General features: G+C 40.9%; 1 protein-coding gene across 1 annotated transcript; it reads left to right on the top strand.

The window, feature by feature from the left end:
* Window positions 1-3,540: 3,540 nt before the first annotated feature.
* LOC138893736 (uncharacterized) lies at window positions 3,541-4,939 on the top strand. The gene is made up of 2 exons (XM_070178391.1): window positions 3,541-3,920; window positions 4,765-4,939. Exons 1-2 carry the CDS (start codon window positions 3,541-3,543, stop codon window positions 4,937-4,939), a joined length of 555 nt encoding a protein of 184 aa, XP_070034492.1.
* Window positions 4,940-12,878: the final 7,939 nt, after the last annotated feature.

The following is a 12,878-nucleotide window of genomic DNA, read 5'->3' as shown; positions in this document are numbered from 1 at the left end:
TCTTGGGGCATATTGTATCAGGATCAGGTATTAAGGTGGATCCCAAGAAGATTGAGGTAGTTCAGAGTTGGCCTCGTCTCGCTTCGGTGACTGAGATCAGGAGTTTTCCATGGTTAGCAGGTTATTATCGCCAGTTTGTGCAAGGTTTCTCATCCATTGCAGAACCTCTGACATTGACCCAAACGGGTGCTCCGTTCCGTTGGTCCGATGAGTGTGAGGCAAGCTTCTAGAAACTCAAGATAGCTTTGACTACAGCACCGGTTCTAGTGTTGCCTTCTGGCTCGGGTATGTATACGGTATATTGCGACGCTTCACGTGTTGGCTTGGGTTGTGTATTGATGCAGGAGGGGCGACTTATTGCATATGCTTCGCGTCAGCTGAAGATTCATGAGAGAAATTACCCTGTGCACGATCTAGAGTTAGCCGTGATTGTTCATGCTCTTAAGATATTGAGGCATTATCTGTATGGGGTGTCATGCGAGGTTTATACTGATCATCGCAACTTACAGCATTTGTTCAAACAAAGGGATCTCAATTTGAGGCAGCGTAGATGGCTCGAGTTACTGAAGGATTATGACATCACCATTCTTTATCATCCGGGCAAGGCAAATGTGGTCGCAGATACCTTAAGTAGAAAGGCAGAGAGCATGGGTAGCTTGGCATTCATTTCAGCAGAGGAGAGGCCACTAGCTTTGGACATTCAGTCCTTGGCAAACAGACTTGTGAGGTTGGACATTTCAAAGCCCAGTCGGGTTCTTGCATGTGTTGTTTCCCAGTCTTCACTATTGGGGCAGATCAAGGCTCGGTAGTTTGATGATCCACATTTGGTAGTTCTTAGAGAGATGGTACTACATGGTAGTGCCAAGGAGGTTTCTATTGGCGATGATGGTGTTCTGCGACTCCAGGGACATCTATGTGTTCCTAATGTCGATGGCTTGAGAGAGAGGATTCTAGAGGAGGCACACAGTTCTCGATATTCTATTCATCCAGGTACTACGAAGATGCACCGTGACCTGAGACAGCAGTATTGGCGGCGGCGGATGCAGAAAGACAGAGTTGAGTATGTGGCTATGTGTCTAAATTGACAGCAGGTCAAGTATCAATACCAGAGGCTAGGTGGCATACTTCAGCAAATTACTATACCTTAGTGAAAATGGTAGCACATTACCATGCACTTTGTGGTTGGGTTACCACGGATCTTGTGGAAGTTTGATGCAGTTTGGGTCATTGTCGATAGGTTGACCAAGTCGGCACACTCCATTCCGGTTATGACTACGTATACTTCAGAGAAGTTGTCCCAGATTTATATTAGGGAGATAGTTCGGTTGCATGGTATGCCTGTTTCCATCATATCAGATAGAGGCCCTGAGTTCACTTCATATTTCTGGAGAGCCGTACAGAGTGAGTTGGGGACCCATGTAGAGCTCAGCACAGCATTTCATCCACAGACCGACGGCCAGTCAGAGTGGACAGTTCAGATATTGGAGGACATGCTAAGAGCATGTGTGATTGACTTTGGGGGGCAGTGGGATCAGTTCTTGCCTTTGGCCGAGTTTGCTTACAACAACAGTTATTAGTCCAGCATCGAGATGGCTCCATTTGAGGCTTTATATGGCCGGCGGTGTCGTTCTCCCATCGGGTGGTTTGATCCCGGTGAGGGTAGGTTATAAGGTACGGATTTGGTAAAGGATGCCTTGAAAAAGGTAAAGTTAATTCAGGAGCAACTTTGTATAGCACAGTCCAGATAGAAGAGTTATGCTGATCACAAGGTGCATGATTACTTGACCTGGAATCCACTTATTCATATGTGTCATCTTACTTTGCTCAGTATTTGGATATATCTCGTGATTCATTGAGTTCTCATGTTTATGAGTCCATGCCTGTGAAAGATTCTATTGTTGTAGACCGTGTGTATCTATCGTGTTTAGTTGTTATTTGTGGTTTTGAGACCAGAGGATCTATTGTTACTTAGTATGGACTGGTTGTCGCGCTATCATGTTATTCTAGATTGTCACACCAAGACTATGACGCTGGCTATGCCAGGTTTACCGTGATTGGAGTGGAGGAATGCATTAGATTATGTTCCTAGCAGGGTTGTGTCATTTCTAAAGCCTCAGCAGATGGTTGAGAAGGGGTGTGATACTTATCTAGCCTTTGTCAGAGATATCAATGCTGATACTCCTACTATTGAATCAGTTCCGGCAGTAAGGGACTTTCCAGATATATTTCCGGCAGATCTTCCGGGTATAACGCCCGACAGGGATATCGATTTTGGTATTGACTTGTTGCTGGGCACTCAGCCCATTTCTATTCCACCATATCATATGGCACCAGCAGAGCTGAAGAAGTTAAAGGAGCAGTTGAAAGAGTTTCTTGATAGGGTTTCATTTGGCCTAGTATGTCTTCGTGCAATGCTCCGGTCTTGTTTGTGAAGAAGAAGGATAATTCTATGCACATGTGTAATGATTATCGGCAATTGAACAAGGTTAGGGTGAAGAACAGGTATCCCTTGCCTCACATTAATGATTTATTTTATCAGCTACACGGTGCCAGAGTATTCTCAAAGATTGATTTGCGGTCAGGTTATTATCAGCTGAAGATTCGAGATTCGAATATTCCGAAGACTGCCTTCAGGACTCGATATGGTCACTATGAGTTCCTCGTGATGGCATTTGGGCTGACCAACACCCCAACAACATTTATGCACCTGATGAGCAATATATTCCAGTCTTATCTTGATTTATTCATTATTGTGTTTATTGATGACATCCTGGTATACTCCCGCAGTCAAGAAGACCATGAGTATCACTTGAGGATCGTGCTCCATACCTTGAGAGAGAGGAAGTTGTATGCAAAATTACTTAATTCGGTGGCATTTTTGGGTCATGTGGTGTCAAGTGAAGGGATGAAGGTAGATCGAAAGAATATTGAAGCAGTGCAAAGCTGACCTATACCGTATTCAGCCACTGAGATCCGGAGTTTCCTTTATTTGACCGGGTATTATCATCATTTCGTAGAGGGTTTCTCGTCTATTGTTATACCTATGACCAAGTTGACCTAGAAGGATGCTCTATTCAGATGGTCCAAGGAGTGTGAGGCAAGCTTTCAAAATCTCAAGACTGCTTTGACTACAGCCCCAGTGTTGGTGTTGCCTAATGGCCCGGGGTCCTATATTGTGTATTATGATTCATCACGTGTTGGCCTCGGCGCAGTGTTGATGCAAGATAGTATGGTAATTACATATGCATCTCGACAGCTGAAGACACAAAAAAAGAATTATCCAGTCCACAACTTGGAGTTGGCAGTCATTGTTCATGCATTGAAGATCTGGCGGCATTATTTGTACGGTGTCCCTTGTGAGGTCTTTACCAACCCCCGGAGTCTACAACATTTGTTCAAACAAAAATATCTTAATTTATGTCAGCGGGGGTGGTTAGATTTACTTAAGGACTATGATATAGGAAGGCCAATGTCGTGGTCGATGCCTTGAGTTGAAAGGCGGAGAGTTTGGGTAGTTTAGCATATCTAACGACAGCAGAGATGCCATTAGCATTGGAGGTTCAGGCCTTAGCCAACCAGTTTGTTAGATTGGATGTTTTAGAGCCTAGTCTAGTTCTTGCATGCGTGGTTTCTCAGTCTTCTCTATATGACCGCATCAGAGAGCATCAGTATGACGACCCCCATTTACTTGTCCACAAGGACACGGTTCAGCACAGCGATGCCAAGGAGGTTACTATTGGAGATGGCGGTATGTTACGGAAGGAGGGCCGGCTATGTGTGCTCAATGTGGATGGGTTGCGTGAGTTGATTCTTCAGGAGGCCCAAAGTTCGCGACACTCCATTCATCCAGGTGCCGCTAAGATGTATCATGATTTGAGGCAACACTATTGGTGGAGGAAGATGAAGAAATACATAGTGGAGTATGTAGCTCGGTGCCTAAATTGTCAGCTGGTGAAATATGAGCATCAGCGGCCGGGTGGTTTGCCTCATGGCTTGATATTCCCGAGTATAAATGGGAGTGCGTCACCATGGACTTCGTTGTTGGGCTCCTACAGACTCAAAAGAAGTTTGACGCGGTATGGGTGATTGTGAATAGGTTGACCAAGTAGGCTCATTTCATTCTGGTAGTGCCTACCTATTCTTCAAAGCATCTGGCTCAGGTTTACATCCGCGAGATTGTCCGACTTCATGGCGTACCTATATCCATCATCTCTGACTGGGGTACACAGTTCACATCGCGTTTCTAGAGAGCTGTACAGAATGAGTTAGGCACACGGGTTGAGTTGAGTACAACATTTCACCCTCAGACGGAAGGCCAGTCCGAGCGCACTATTCAGATATTGGAGGATATGCTTCGCGATTGCGTTATGGATTTCGGGGTGCTTGGGATCAGTTCTTTCCACTTGTGGAGTTTGCCTACAATAACAGCTATCAATCGAGCATTCAGATGGCTCCCTTTGAGGACCTATATGGGAGACGGTGTCATTCTCCAGTCGGGTGGTTTGAGCCGGGAGAGGCTACGTTACTAGGCACGAATTCTATTTGAGATGCTTTGGAGAAGGTCAAGATGATCCAAGATCGGCTTCGTACAACTCAATCCAAACAGAAGAGTTACGTGGATCGGAAGGTTCGTGATGTTGCATTCATGGTTGGAGAGCAAGTATTGCTCCGGGTTTCACCCATGAAGGGTGTGATAAGGTTCGGGAAGAAGGGCAAGTTGAACCCTAGGTATATCTGACCTTTTGATATCCTTGAGATGATTAGGGATGTGGTCGACAAGCTTTTTTTGCCACCTAGTTTATCTGCGGTTCACCCGGTGTTCCATGTCTCTATGCTCCGGAAGTATTACAGTGATTTGTCTCATGTTTTAGACTTCAGCACAGTCCAATTGGATGAGGATTTGAGTTATATAGAGGAGCAAGAGGTTATCAAGGACTAACAGGCCCGGAAGTTGAGATCAGAGGATATTGCTTTAGTGAAGGTTCAATGGAGGGGTTATTCGATCGAGAAGGTTACCTGATAGACCGAGCACAACATACGGAGTCGTTATCCTCATCTATTCACCACTTCAGGTATGCCCTTATGCACGTTCGAGGATGAACGTTTGTTTTAAGAGGGGGAGAACGTAACGACCCGATCAGTCGTTTTGTGTAATTGCGCCCCGTTACCCCTTTTATTGCTTCACACATGTGTGTTTATGATTTTATGACTTGCGGGGTCAGTTAGTTTCGTTCCGGGAAGATTTCGGATTGATTTGGACCCTTGATTCTTGACTTAGAGATTTAAATAGAGAACGTTTACCCAACTTTACTTTTGTGAAAACGAACCCCGGAACTGAGTTTTTATGGCACCAATAGCTTCGTATCGTGATTTCGTACTTGGACGTATGCCCGGAATATATTTTGGAAGTCTGTAGGTTGATTTGTGTTGATTTTGCCAGAATTTGGCAATTTGAAGTTAAAAGGTTTGACCGTAGGTTGACTTTTAGCTATCAAGCTCAGAATTTGAATCTGGGGCATGGAAAAGGTCCATTATAGTATTTTGAACTTATATGCAAAATTTGGTGTCGTTAGGAGTTGGTTTGATAGGATTCAGGCATTTAGTTGTAACTTTAGAAATTCTTGAACTTTACTTTGAAATTTATGTGTTTTAGAGTTTAATTCGTAGTTCTAACTGTTATTTTTATATTTTGATTGCGAGAGCGAGTTCGTATGATATTTTTAGACTTTTGTGGATGCTTGGTTTGGATCCCCCGAAGGCTCGGATAAGTTTCGGACATGTTCCGGAAAGTTTTGGACTGAAAATGCAGAAAATCGATGCCTGGTGCTCTGGAGTCACAAATGCGAACACCAGGGTCACATTTGTGAAGGTGACAGAAGAGGGGGAGTTGTCGCAATGGCGACATACCTTTCGCATTTGTGAAGTCTTCCAGATCTTGCCTTGGTTCCCAATTGTGAACATTTATTCGCATTTGCCAAACTCCTAGGTTCGCAATTGCGATGCCTTTCTCGTAAATGCGAGATTTCATGAGGTTGTCATGGTTTGCGAATGTGAGCCCTGGTCCGCAATTACGAGGCTTTGCAAATGAGAACCATGTGTCGCAAATGCGACATCTACAGCTGGTTAAAGGGTTGGGAGACGGGATTTTTGAAATCATTCTCTTATTTTTGAATCCTAGACTCGGCAGGAGGCGATTTGGAGAGGGGATTTTAACCTGCAAACCTTGGGTAAGTGATTCTATTCCATTTCTAATCATATTCCATCAACATATCTTAAATTTTAATATCAAAATCATGTGAATCAAAGTAAGAATTTGTGAAACTTTGTCAAAATTTTGAAAAATAAGATTGAGTTTCGAGAGTCAATTTGGACTCGGATTTTAAAACTAATTACATATATGAACTCGTAGAGTCAGGGGTAGATAGAATCTACCATTGGACCAGGGTTTTGACCTAACGAGCCCCGAGTTGATTTTTGTTGACTTTTTGGGAAAAGTATAAAGATCTTAGCTTTATCTATTTCAAGTGAATTCTCTAGCATTGTTTGATGATATTAAGTCGATTTTGGTTAGATTTGAGCCGTGTGAAGGCGGATTTTAAGGAAAAAGCTATTTCCGAGTGTTGATTTGTCCTAGTTGAGGTAAGTGTCTTGCCTAACTTCGTATGGGGGAACTACGCCTTAGGATTGGTATTGTTTGATTCAATTGTGCTAAGTGAAATCCGTGCACGCAAGGCAACGAGTGGGTACACAGGTTGTACCTGGTATTTGACCAGTTTAGGCTACTTAGACTATTTTCATGCTTTAATTGAATACCATATCATGTTCTAATTCTCTTAGTCAATCTATTCTTACTTGTGTTAGTTTATCCTTACATGTCTTAAATGATTTTGTTAATACTTGTTCTACCTCCTAATTGATAATTTGCTCTCATGCTTTAGTTGAACTTGTTGCCTCTTTTATTGCCACATGATATCTCTTCATTGTTGATTATCATTATTTGAAGTCATTATACATGATATCTCTTAATTGTTGATTACCATTACTTGAAATTATTGATCATGTTATCTCATTCATCATGTTGCCCCATTCATTGTTGACTCCCATTATTTGAAGTTATTGTTACCCGTTATCTCTTCCATTGTGAGTTATTCTTAGTTAACATCGTGGTTATGCATTGTCTCTCATTGTTGAGTTATTGGTGTTGAAGTGGTGAAAGTCATTATCACGTTGAGGCGAAAATGTTATTGTTGAAACCTCTTCCTTTTGAGCATTTTACATTCATTGTTGTTGTTGATAATCTTGTACCCGTTGTGGTGGAGCCGTGGGCTATTGTTCTGAAAATATTGATATGGTGGATTGTTGGCAAATTTGTATATATAGGCATATGTTGTGCGAGTTGTTATTGTAATGTGATATTGACGTGCATGAGGCAGTATAAGACTTGGGGTTGATGTGCATGCGGCGGTATAAGGTGGGACTTATATGCGTTTTACTTGTAGGGGAACTACGTGAAGCCACACAACGTCATAAGGTGGGCTAAAATGCGTGTAGCTATTTCGGAAAAACTATTTTCAAAACCTGTTTCAAATATAAAGCTCACGCGGCAATATAAGGAATGATTATGATTGAAATTAAAAAATATGAATACGAGGCGGTACCTCGGTTGTAATTCTTGATTATACAAGGCGGTACCTCAGTTGTGATTTTATTGTACACGAGGCGATACCTCGTTGTGATTCTTGCTGTTTGATTCATATTGCAAAGAGTTTTTGTTGGAATATTTCTTGTTGTTTCATTCTTTATTACTCTAGCAGTTGTTGCCCGTATATGATCATTGTTGTTCTCTTTGGTTGTTTCTTCTATGCTATTTCCATGTTAAATTTCCTATTCTAATTCATGCTATTATCTTGGTTCGTATCAGTTATTTCTCCACTTTCCATTATTTTCCCTTATTACATTTTCATACTGTCTATTTATATCCTAGTAGGTGTCTTGACCTGGCCTCGTCACTACTCTACTGAGGTTAGGCTTGATACTTACTAGGTATCGTTGTGGTGTACTCATTCTACACTTCTGCACATTTGTTTGCATATCCAAATACGTCTGCTTGTACCAGTCGTTAGAGATTGCCTGCTAGATGCTTTTATCAGAGACTTCAAGGTATGCCTGCTTGGCGATCGTAGGCGTCGGAGTCACCTTCCCTTATTCTCATTTTCTGTTGTATTTTCTTTCGGACAGTGATGTAGTAGTTACTCTATTTATACTCTATAGAGCTTTTGACTCTGTTTCACCAATTTTGGAGGGCGTGTTGTTGAGATTATGTTTTGTATCAGAAGGTTATATCAGTTATCCAACTTTTTTTTAGTATTTGATAATTGTTTCTGCCAAGTTTTATTATTATTTATTAGGCTTACCTAGTCGTAGAGACTAGGTGCCGTCGCGACATCCTACGGAGAAAAATTGAGACCGTGACAAAATTCCCGAAGAAAGATTTGAAAGATAGACAACTATATCTTTGATACAAAAGATGAGGTGAATGTAATTGGCACTATCATACTTGAGACAAAAATCATTAGATATGACTATTTCACTAAGAAAAATCCTATTTTAAAGAGTACTGTAAAAACACAATACTTTCAATCAAGGCAGATCTTAAACAATGTTAGTTCTTTTCTTGTTAGATATGTGAAAATTAGGTAGATTCCTTTAAACATACATTAAGGATCCCTCTAATGTGACTTGGGAGGAAGTAGAGTTCTGTAAGATTTTATTTTGAGAGAAAATATGGCTCAAGGCAACCATCCTGTCAGCAGCATGGTTAGCTTCCCTGAATTATTAGGTCAAGGAAAAGTCATTATGTTCTCTATCTTCTTAATTCTTCCTCTTCTTGAGATATTCTCCAAGGGCTTCTATAAAATTCATTGACACGCCTACTAACGGAGGGTGCATGCACAAATTAGATGGCCATCATTGTTTCTAATCACTCATCCCCCTCCACAAATATCATATTTACAACGTGGAGTTTCTTTGTACCATAGCCATAGCGGGTGGAGTTTCTCTTTGTCTTTCTCTCACTATTTGGCTGTTTTTTCTTTATTTTCCAAACATTTAACCAAACACCCAATTTTTTTCTCTCAATGTTATGGCCTTTCACAAAAACATCCTTAAAACATATTTCTTGTATTTAAAAAAGAAAAAAAAAGAAGCAAAACCATCTAGTGTTATTCGTAAATGTTGAACTGATAGGTTATATGTGTATCCCTGTTTTGTTTTGATGATCTAACAAACTTACTGTTAAGAACGAGATAAGGAACATGTTACACATCCTCAAGAACACAAGATCAACAAGTTTCCAGTTGGGAACATTATTCAACTCTTGAGAGTCAAAGGAACAGTAGAGGGAACATGTCGCTACCAGCTCCCGAGGTGACTGCATAAAGTCAACTTCACAGCTGTAAAGTTGCTACCTGCATATGCTACAGTACAGAAATAGTGCAGCAGTCAACTTTATGGGAAATACCCTTTACCTAACTTGCTTGCATCATCCAAGTAATGTCACAAATGAGATATTAACATCAAGCAAAGGAAAAACAAATCACTTGCACATTCAAGAACTCATCAAACATTCTCTCAAGTCTGTGTCAATCATGCAAGTGATTCTCAAGGGCATTAAGAAAGAAGAACAACATAACTAAGGACCAGTTCCATGTATTGAAGTTATTACATGTCCTTAGTTGTGTTGTACCTTTGTTAAAGCACTCTACTTGTAATTCCTACTTAGCTTAGTTAGAAGCATTGTGTAGGAAATCTTTGTAAATCAACCCTTGTGTTTGTGTCTTGGCTAGTTTAGTCAAGCTGGAAGTCTTTGTAATAGAGTTATTACAAAGTAGCTTGTAATAGAGTTGTTACAAGTTAGTGAGTTATAAAGTCTTTGTAATATAGTTATTACAAAGTGGCTTGTAATAGAGTACTACAAGTTAGTGAGGGATTAAGAGGTTAATTCCTAGGTTACAATAGGTTGTAATCTAAAGTTGCTCAGTAGTGAAGTTGAAATCTTACAAGGGTAGGTCGTGATTTTTAAATCCCGTTGAGCTGGAAATTTTCCACGTAAAATTCGTCTTTTCATTTACTTACTACAGTGTGAGTGGTTTCTGTGCGAACTTATATCTGTGGAAATTTATAGAGAACCTGGTTCTCTATATAGTTTGGTGGACCCTTAAATTCTATTATTTGGTATCAGGGTAGATTCTTTCTAAAAGGTTTTTACCTAGAAAGGATCTACATGGTTGCTCCACCAAACTTCGAGGAAGGACAATCTACGTGCATGCCACCAAGGTTCAATGGTCAATATTATGGATGGTGAAAGACTAGGATGCACGACTTCATCATGGCTGAAGATTCCGAGCTTTGGGATGTCATCTGTGATGGACCTTTTGTCTATACAAAAACCAATGGTAACCCAGCGATAACTGTTCCCAAAACAAGAAAGGAATTCAAGGACGCTGACCAAAAGGACATAGAAAAGAATTTTTGTGCAAAGAAAATTCTTGTTTGTGGCATTGGTCCTGATGAGTACAATAGGATTTCAGCATGCAAATCAAGGAGATCTGGGAAGCTCTCCAAACAGCTCGTGAAGGGACAATGCAGGTAAAGCAGTCCAAGATTGACATGCTAACCATAGAGCATAAGTTTTTCAGAATGAAGGACGGCGAATACATTCAGGATATGCACACTCGTTGACATCTATCATCAATGAGCTTCACTCTCTGGGAGAGATCATCCCGAGGAACAAACTCGTTAGGAAGATACTTAGTGTATTACCTGGTTCCTGGGAAAGCAAGGTATATGCTATCACAGAAGCAAAAGATCTGTTGAAGCTGACCATGGACGAACTTGTTGGCAATCTGAAGACTTATGAAATGAAGAAGAAGAAGGACAATGAGAGAAGAGAGCCGAAAAGGGAGAAGAACCTGGTCCTCAAAACAGACAATGACTCAGGAGGTGAGGATGCTGATATGGCATATTTGACAAAGAAATTTCAGAAAATGGTTCGCAGAAGTAGAAGTATCCCAAAGAGGGGTAGTTCAAGCAAGCCAAGAGGGTATGACCTATGATCATAAATGTGGAAAGTCAGGACAGTTCATCAAGGACTGCCCTCTCCTTAAGCAAGACCAGTACAAGCACAACACAGACAAAGGAGGGAAAAGGAACTAGGTTCCTGACAAAAAGTTCAAGAGAAAAGATATCACTGACAATGTTGTGAAGCAAGCTCTTGCCTCCTCCAGCGAATCTGGAGATGATAATGATCAAGGTGACAACTCCATGATGGCAGTAGAAAGTGAAGCAGCTGAATATGATTCCATATTTTCTCTAATGGCTAACTGAGATGAGGATGAGGAAGATGACGATAAAGATGAGGTAAACTTTCTGGATGTTCAAAGAAACTTGAAATCCTATTCTCAAAAGAAACTTATATCTTTGGCTAATGTTTTAATTGATGCTTATCACAATCTTATTGATGATAAAAATGCGCTAACCACGGAACTAGGAGAAATAAAACACGAGAGAGATGATCTAGTGGTGGTTGCGTGTGATCTAAGAGAGACCATTGGTAGTTTAAAAAGGGAAAAATATACCTTGACTGAGAGAATTGCAAACATAGAGCACGAGAAAGATGACCTATTGGTAGTAGTTGTAGACCTAAAGGAAACAATTGAGGAACTAAGAAGGGAAAATAGGCCTGTGAACACTAAAAAGGTAAAGGAAGTTGCAAGTGAGGCACACCTTAAGCTTGAAAATGAGTTAAGATTAGTGAAATCTAGTTTGTGTGCAGAGCTTGAGAAAAACAAACAACTTCAGGAAGAACTAGGAAGAGTAAAAAGTGTTCTTGAAAAATCACTTAAGTGGACCTGGTCCTCTGATTCTATCACTGTTTTGTACACAAACAATGGGGAAAACGGACAGGGAATCGGGTTCCAAAAGGAAAAGACTCGCTATAACCCTCATAGCAAGTACGTTACTGTACCTGACAATTGGCTTTGCACTCACTGTGGCAACACTGGGCACTTTAAAGAAAACTGTAAGGCCGGAATTCAGTCTCAACAGAAAAATAAAGTTTTTGCTGAAAAAGTAATTGTTGTTAGGGAACCTGGTCCTTCACATAAAAAACATATAATGCCTGCTTGTACCAAAAGATCCCTCATTCACCCCTTTCCTCATTACAAGAGACCCAAAATTATTTTGGTTCCTAAGTCTAACCTTTGATTTCCTTATACAGGGAACAGTGAAAGGGAGCAGTCAATAGTGGCATATGGATAGCTGCTGCTCGAAGCACATGACTCGAGGTACAAATGATTTTCTTTCACTGAAGGCCCTACAGGAAGGGAGTGTATCCTTTGAAAATGACAAAAAGGGATACATTCTGGGAGTATGAAGCATTGGGAAGTATCTCACTCACTTAATCGAGAATGTGTTTTACGTGAATGGCTTGAAGTATAGCTTGTTGAGTGTCTCTTGGATCTGCGACAAAGGCAATAAGCTGTCTGAGTGCTATTGATGATGATGCTGAACTATGGCATAGAAGTCTGGGTCATGCAAGTTTTCCGTTGTGAACAAATTGGTCAGGAAGGACCTGGTTCGTGGTCTGCACAAGTCAAGCTTTAAGGATCACAGGGTGTGTGATGCATGTGTAAAGGTAAAGCAAGTCAGATCCTCTTTCAAGCTCAAAAAGTAAGTAAGCACTTCAAGGCCAGTTGATCTCTTCCATATGGATCTATGTGGACCTATAAGAGAACCAAGTAGAGGAGGAAAGAAGTATATTTTCGTCATTGTGGATGACTACTCTAGATTCACATGGACCTTGTTCCTCAGAACTAAAT

Source organism: Nicotiana tomentosiformis, chromosome 6 (assembly GCF_000390325.3).
Source record: "Nicotiana tomentosiformis chromosome 6, ASM39032v3, whole genome shotgun sequence".
NCBI classification, from domain to species: domain Eukaryota; kingdom Viridiplantae; phylum Streptophyta; class Magnoliopsida; order Solanales; family Solanaceae; genus Nicotiana; species Nicotiana tomentosiformis.
Note: the sequence above shows the minus strand (reverse complement) of the source record. Positions and strands in the feature narration are given on the sequence as shown.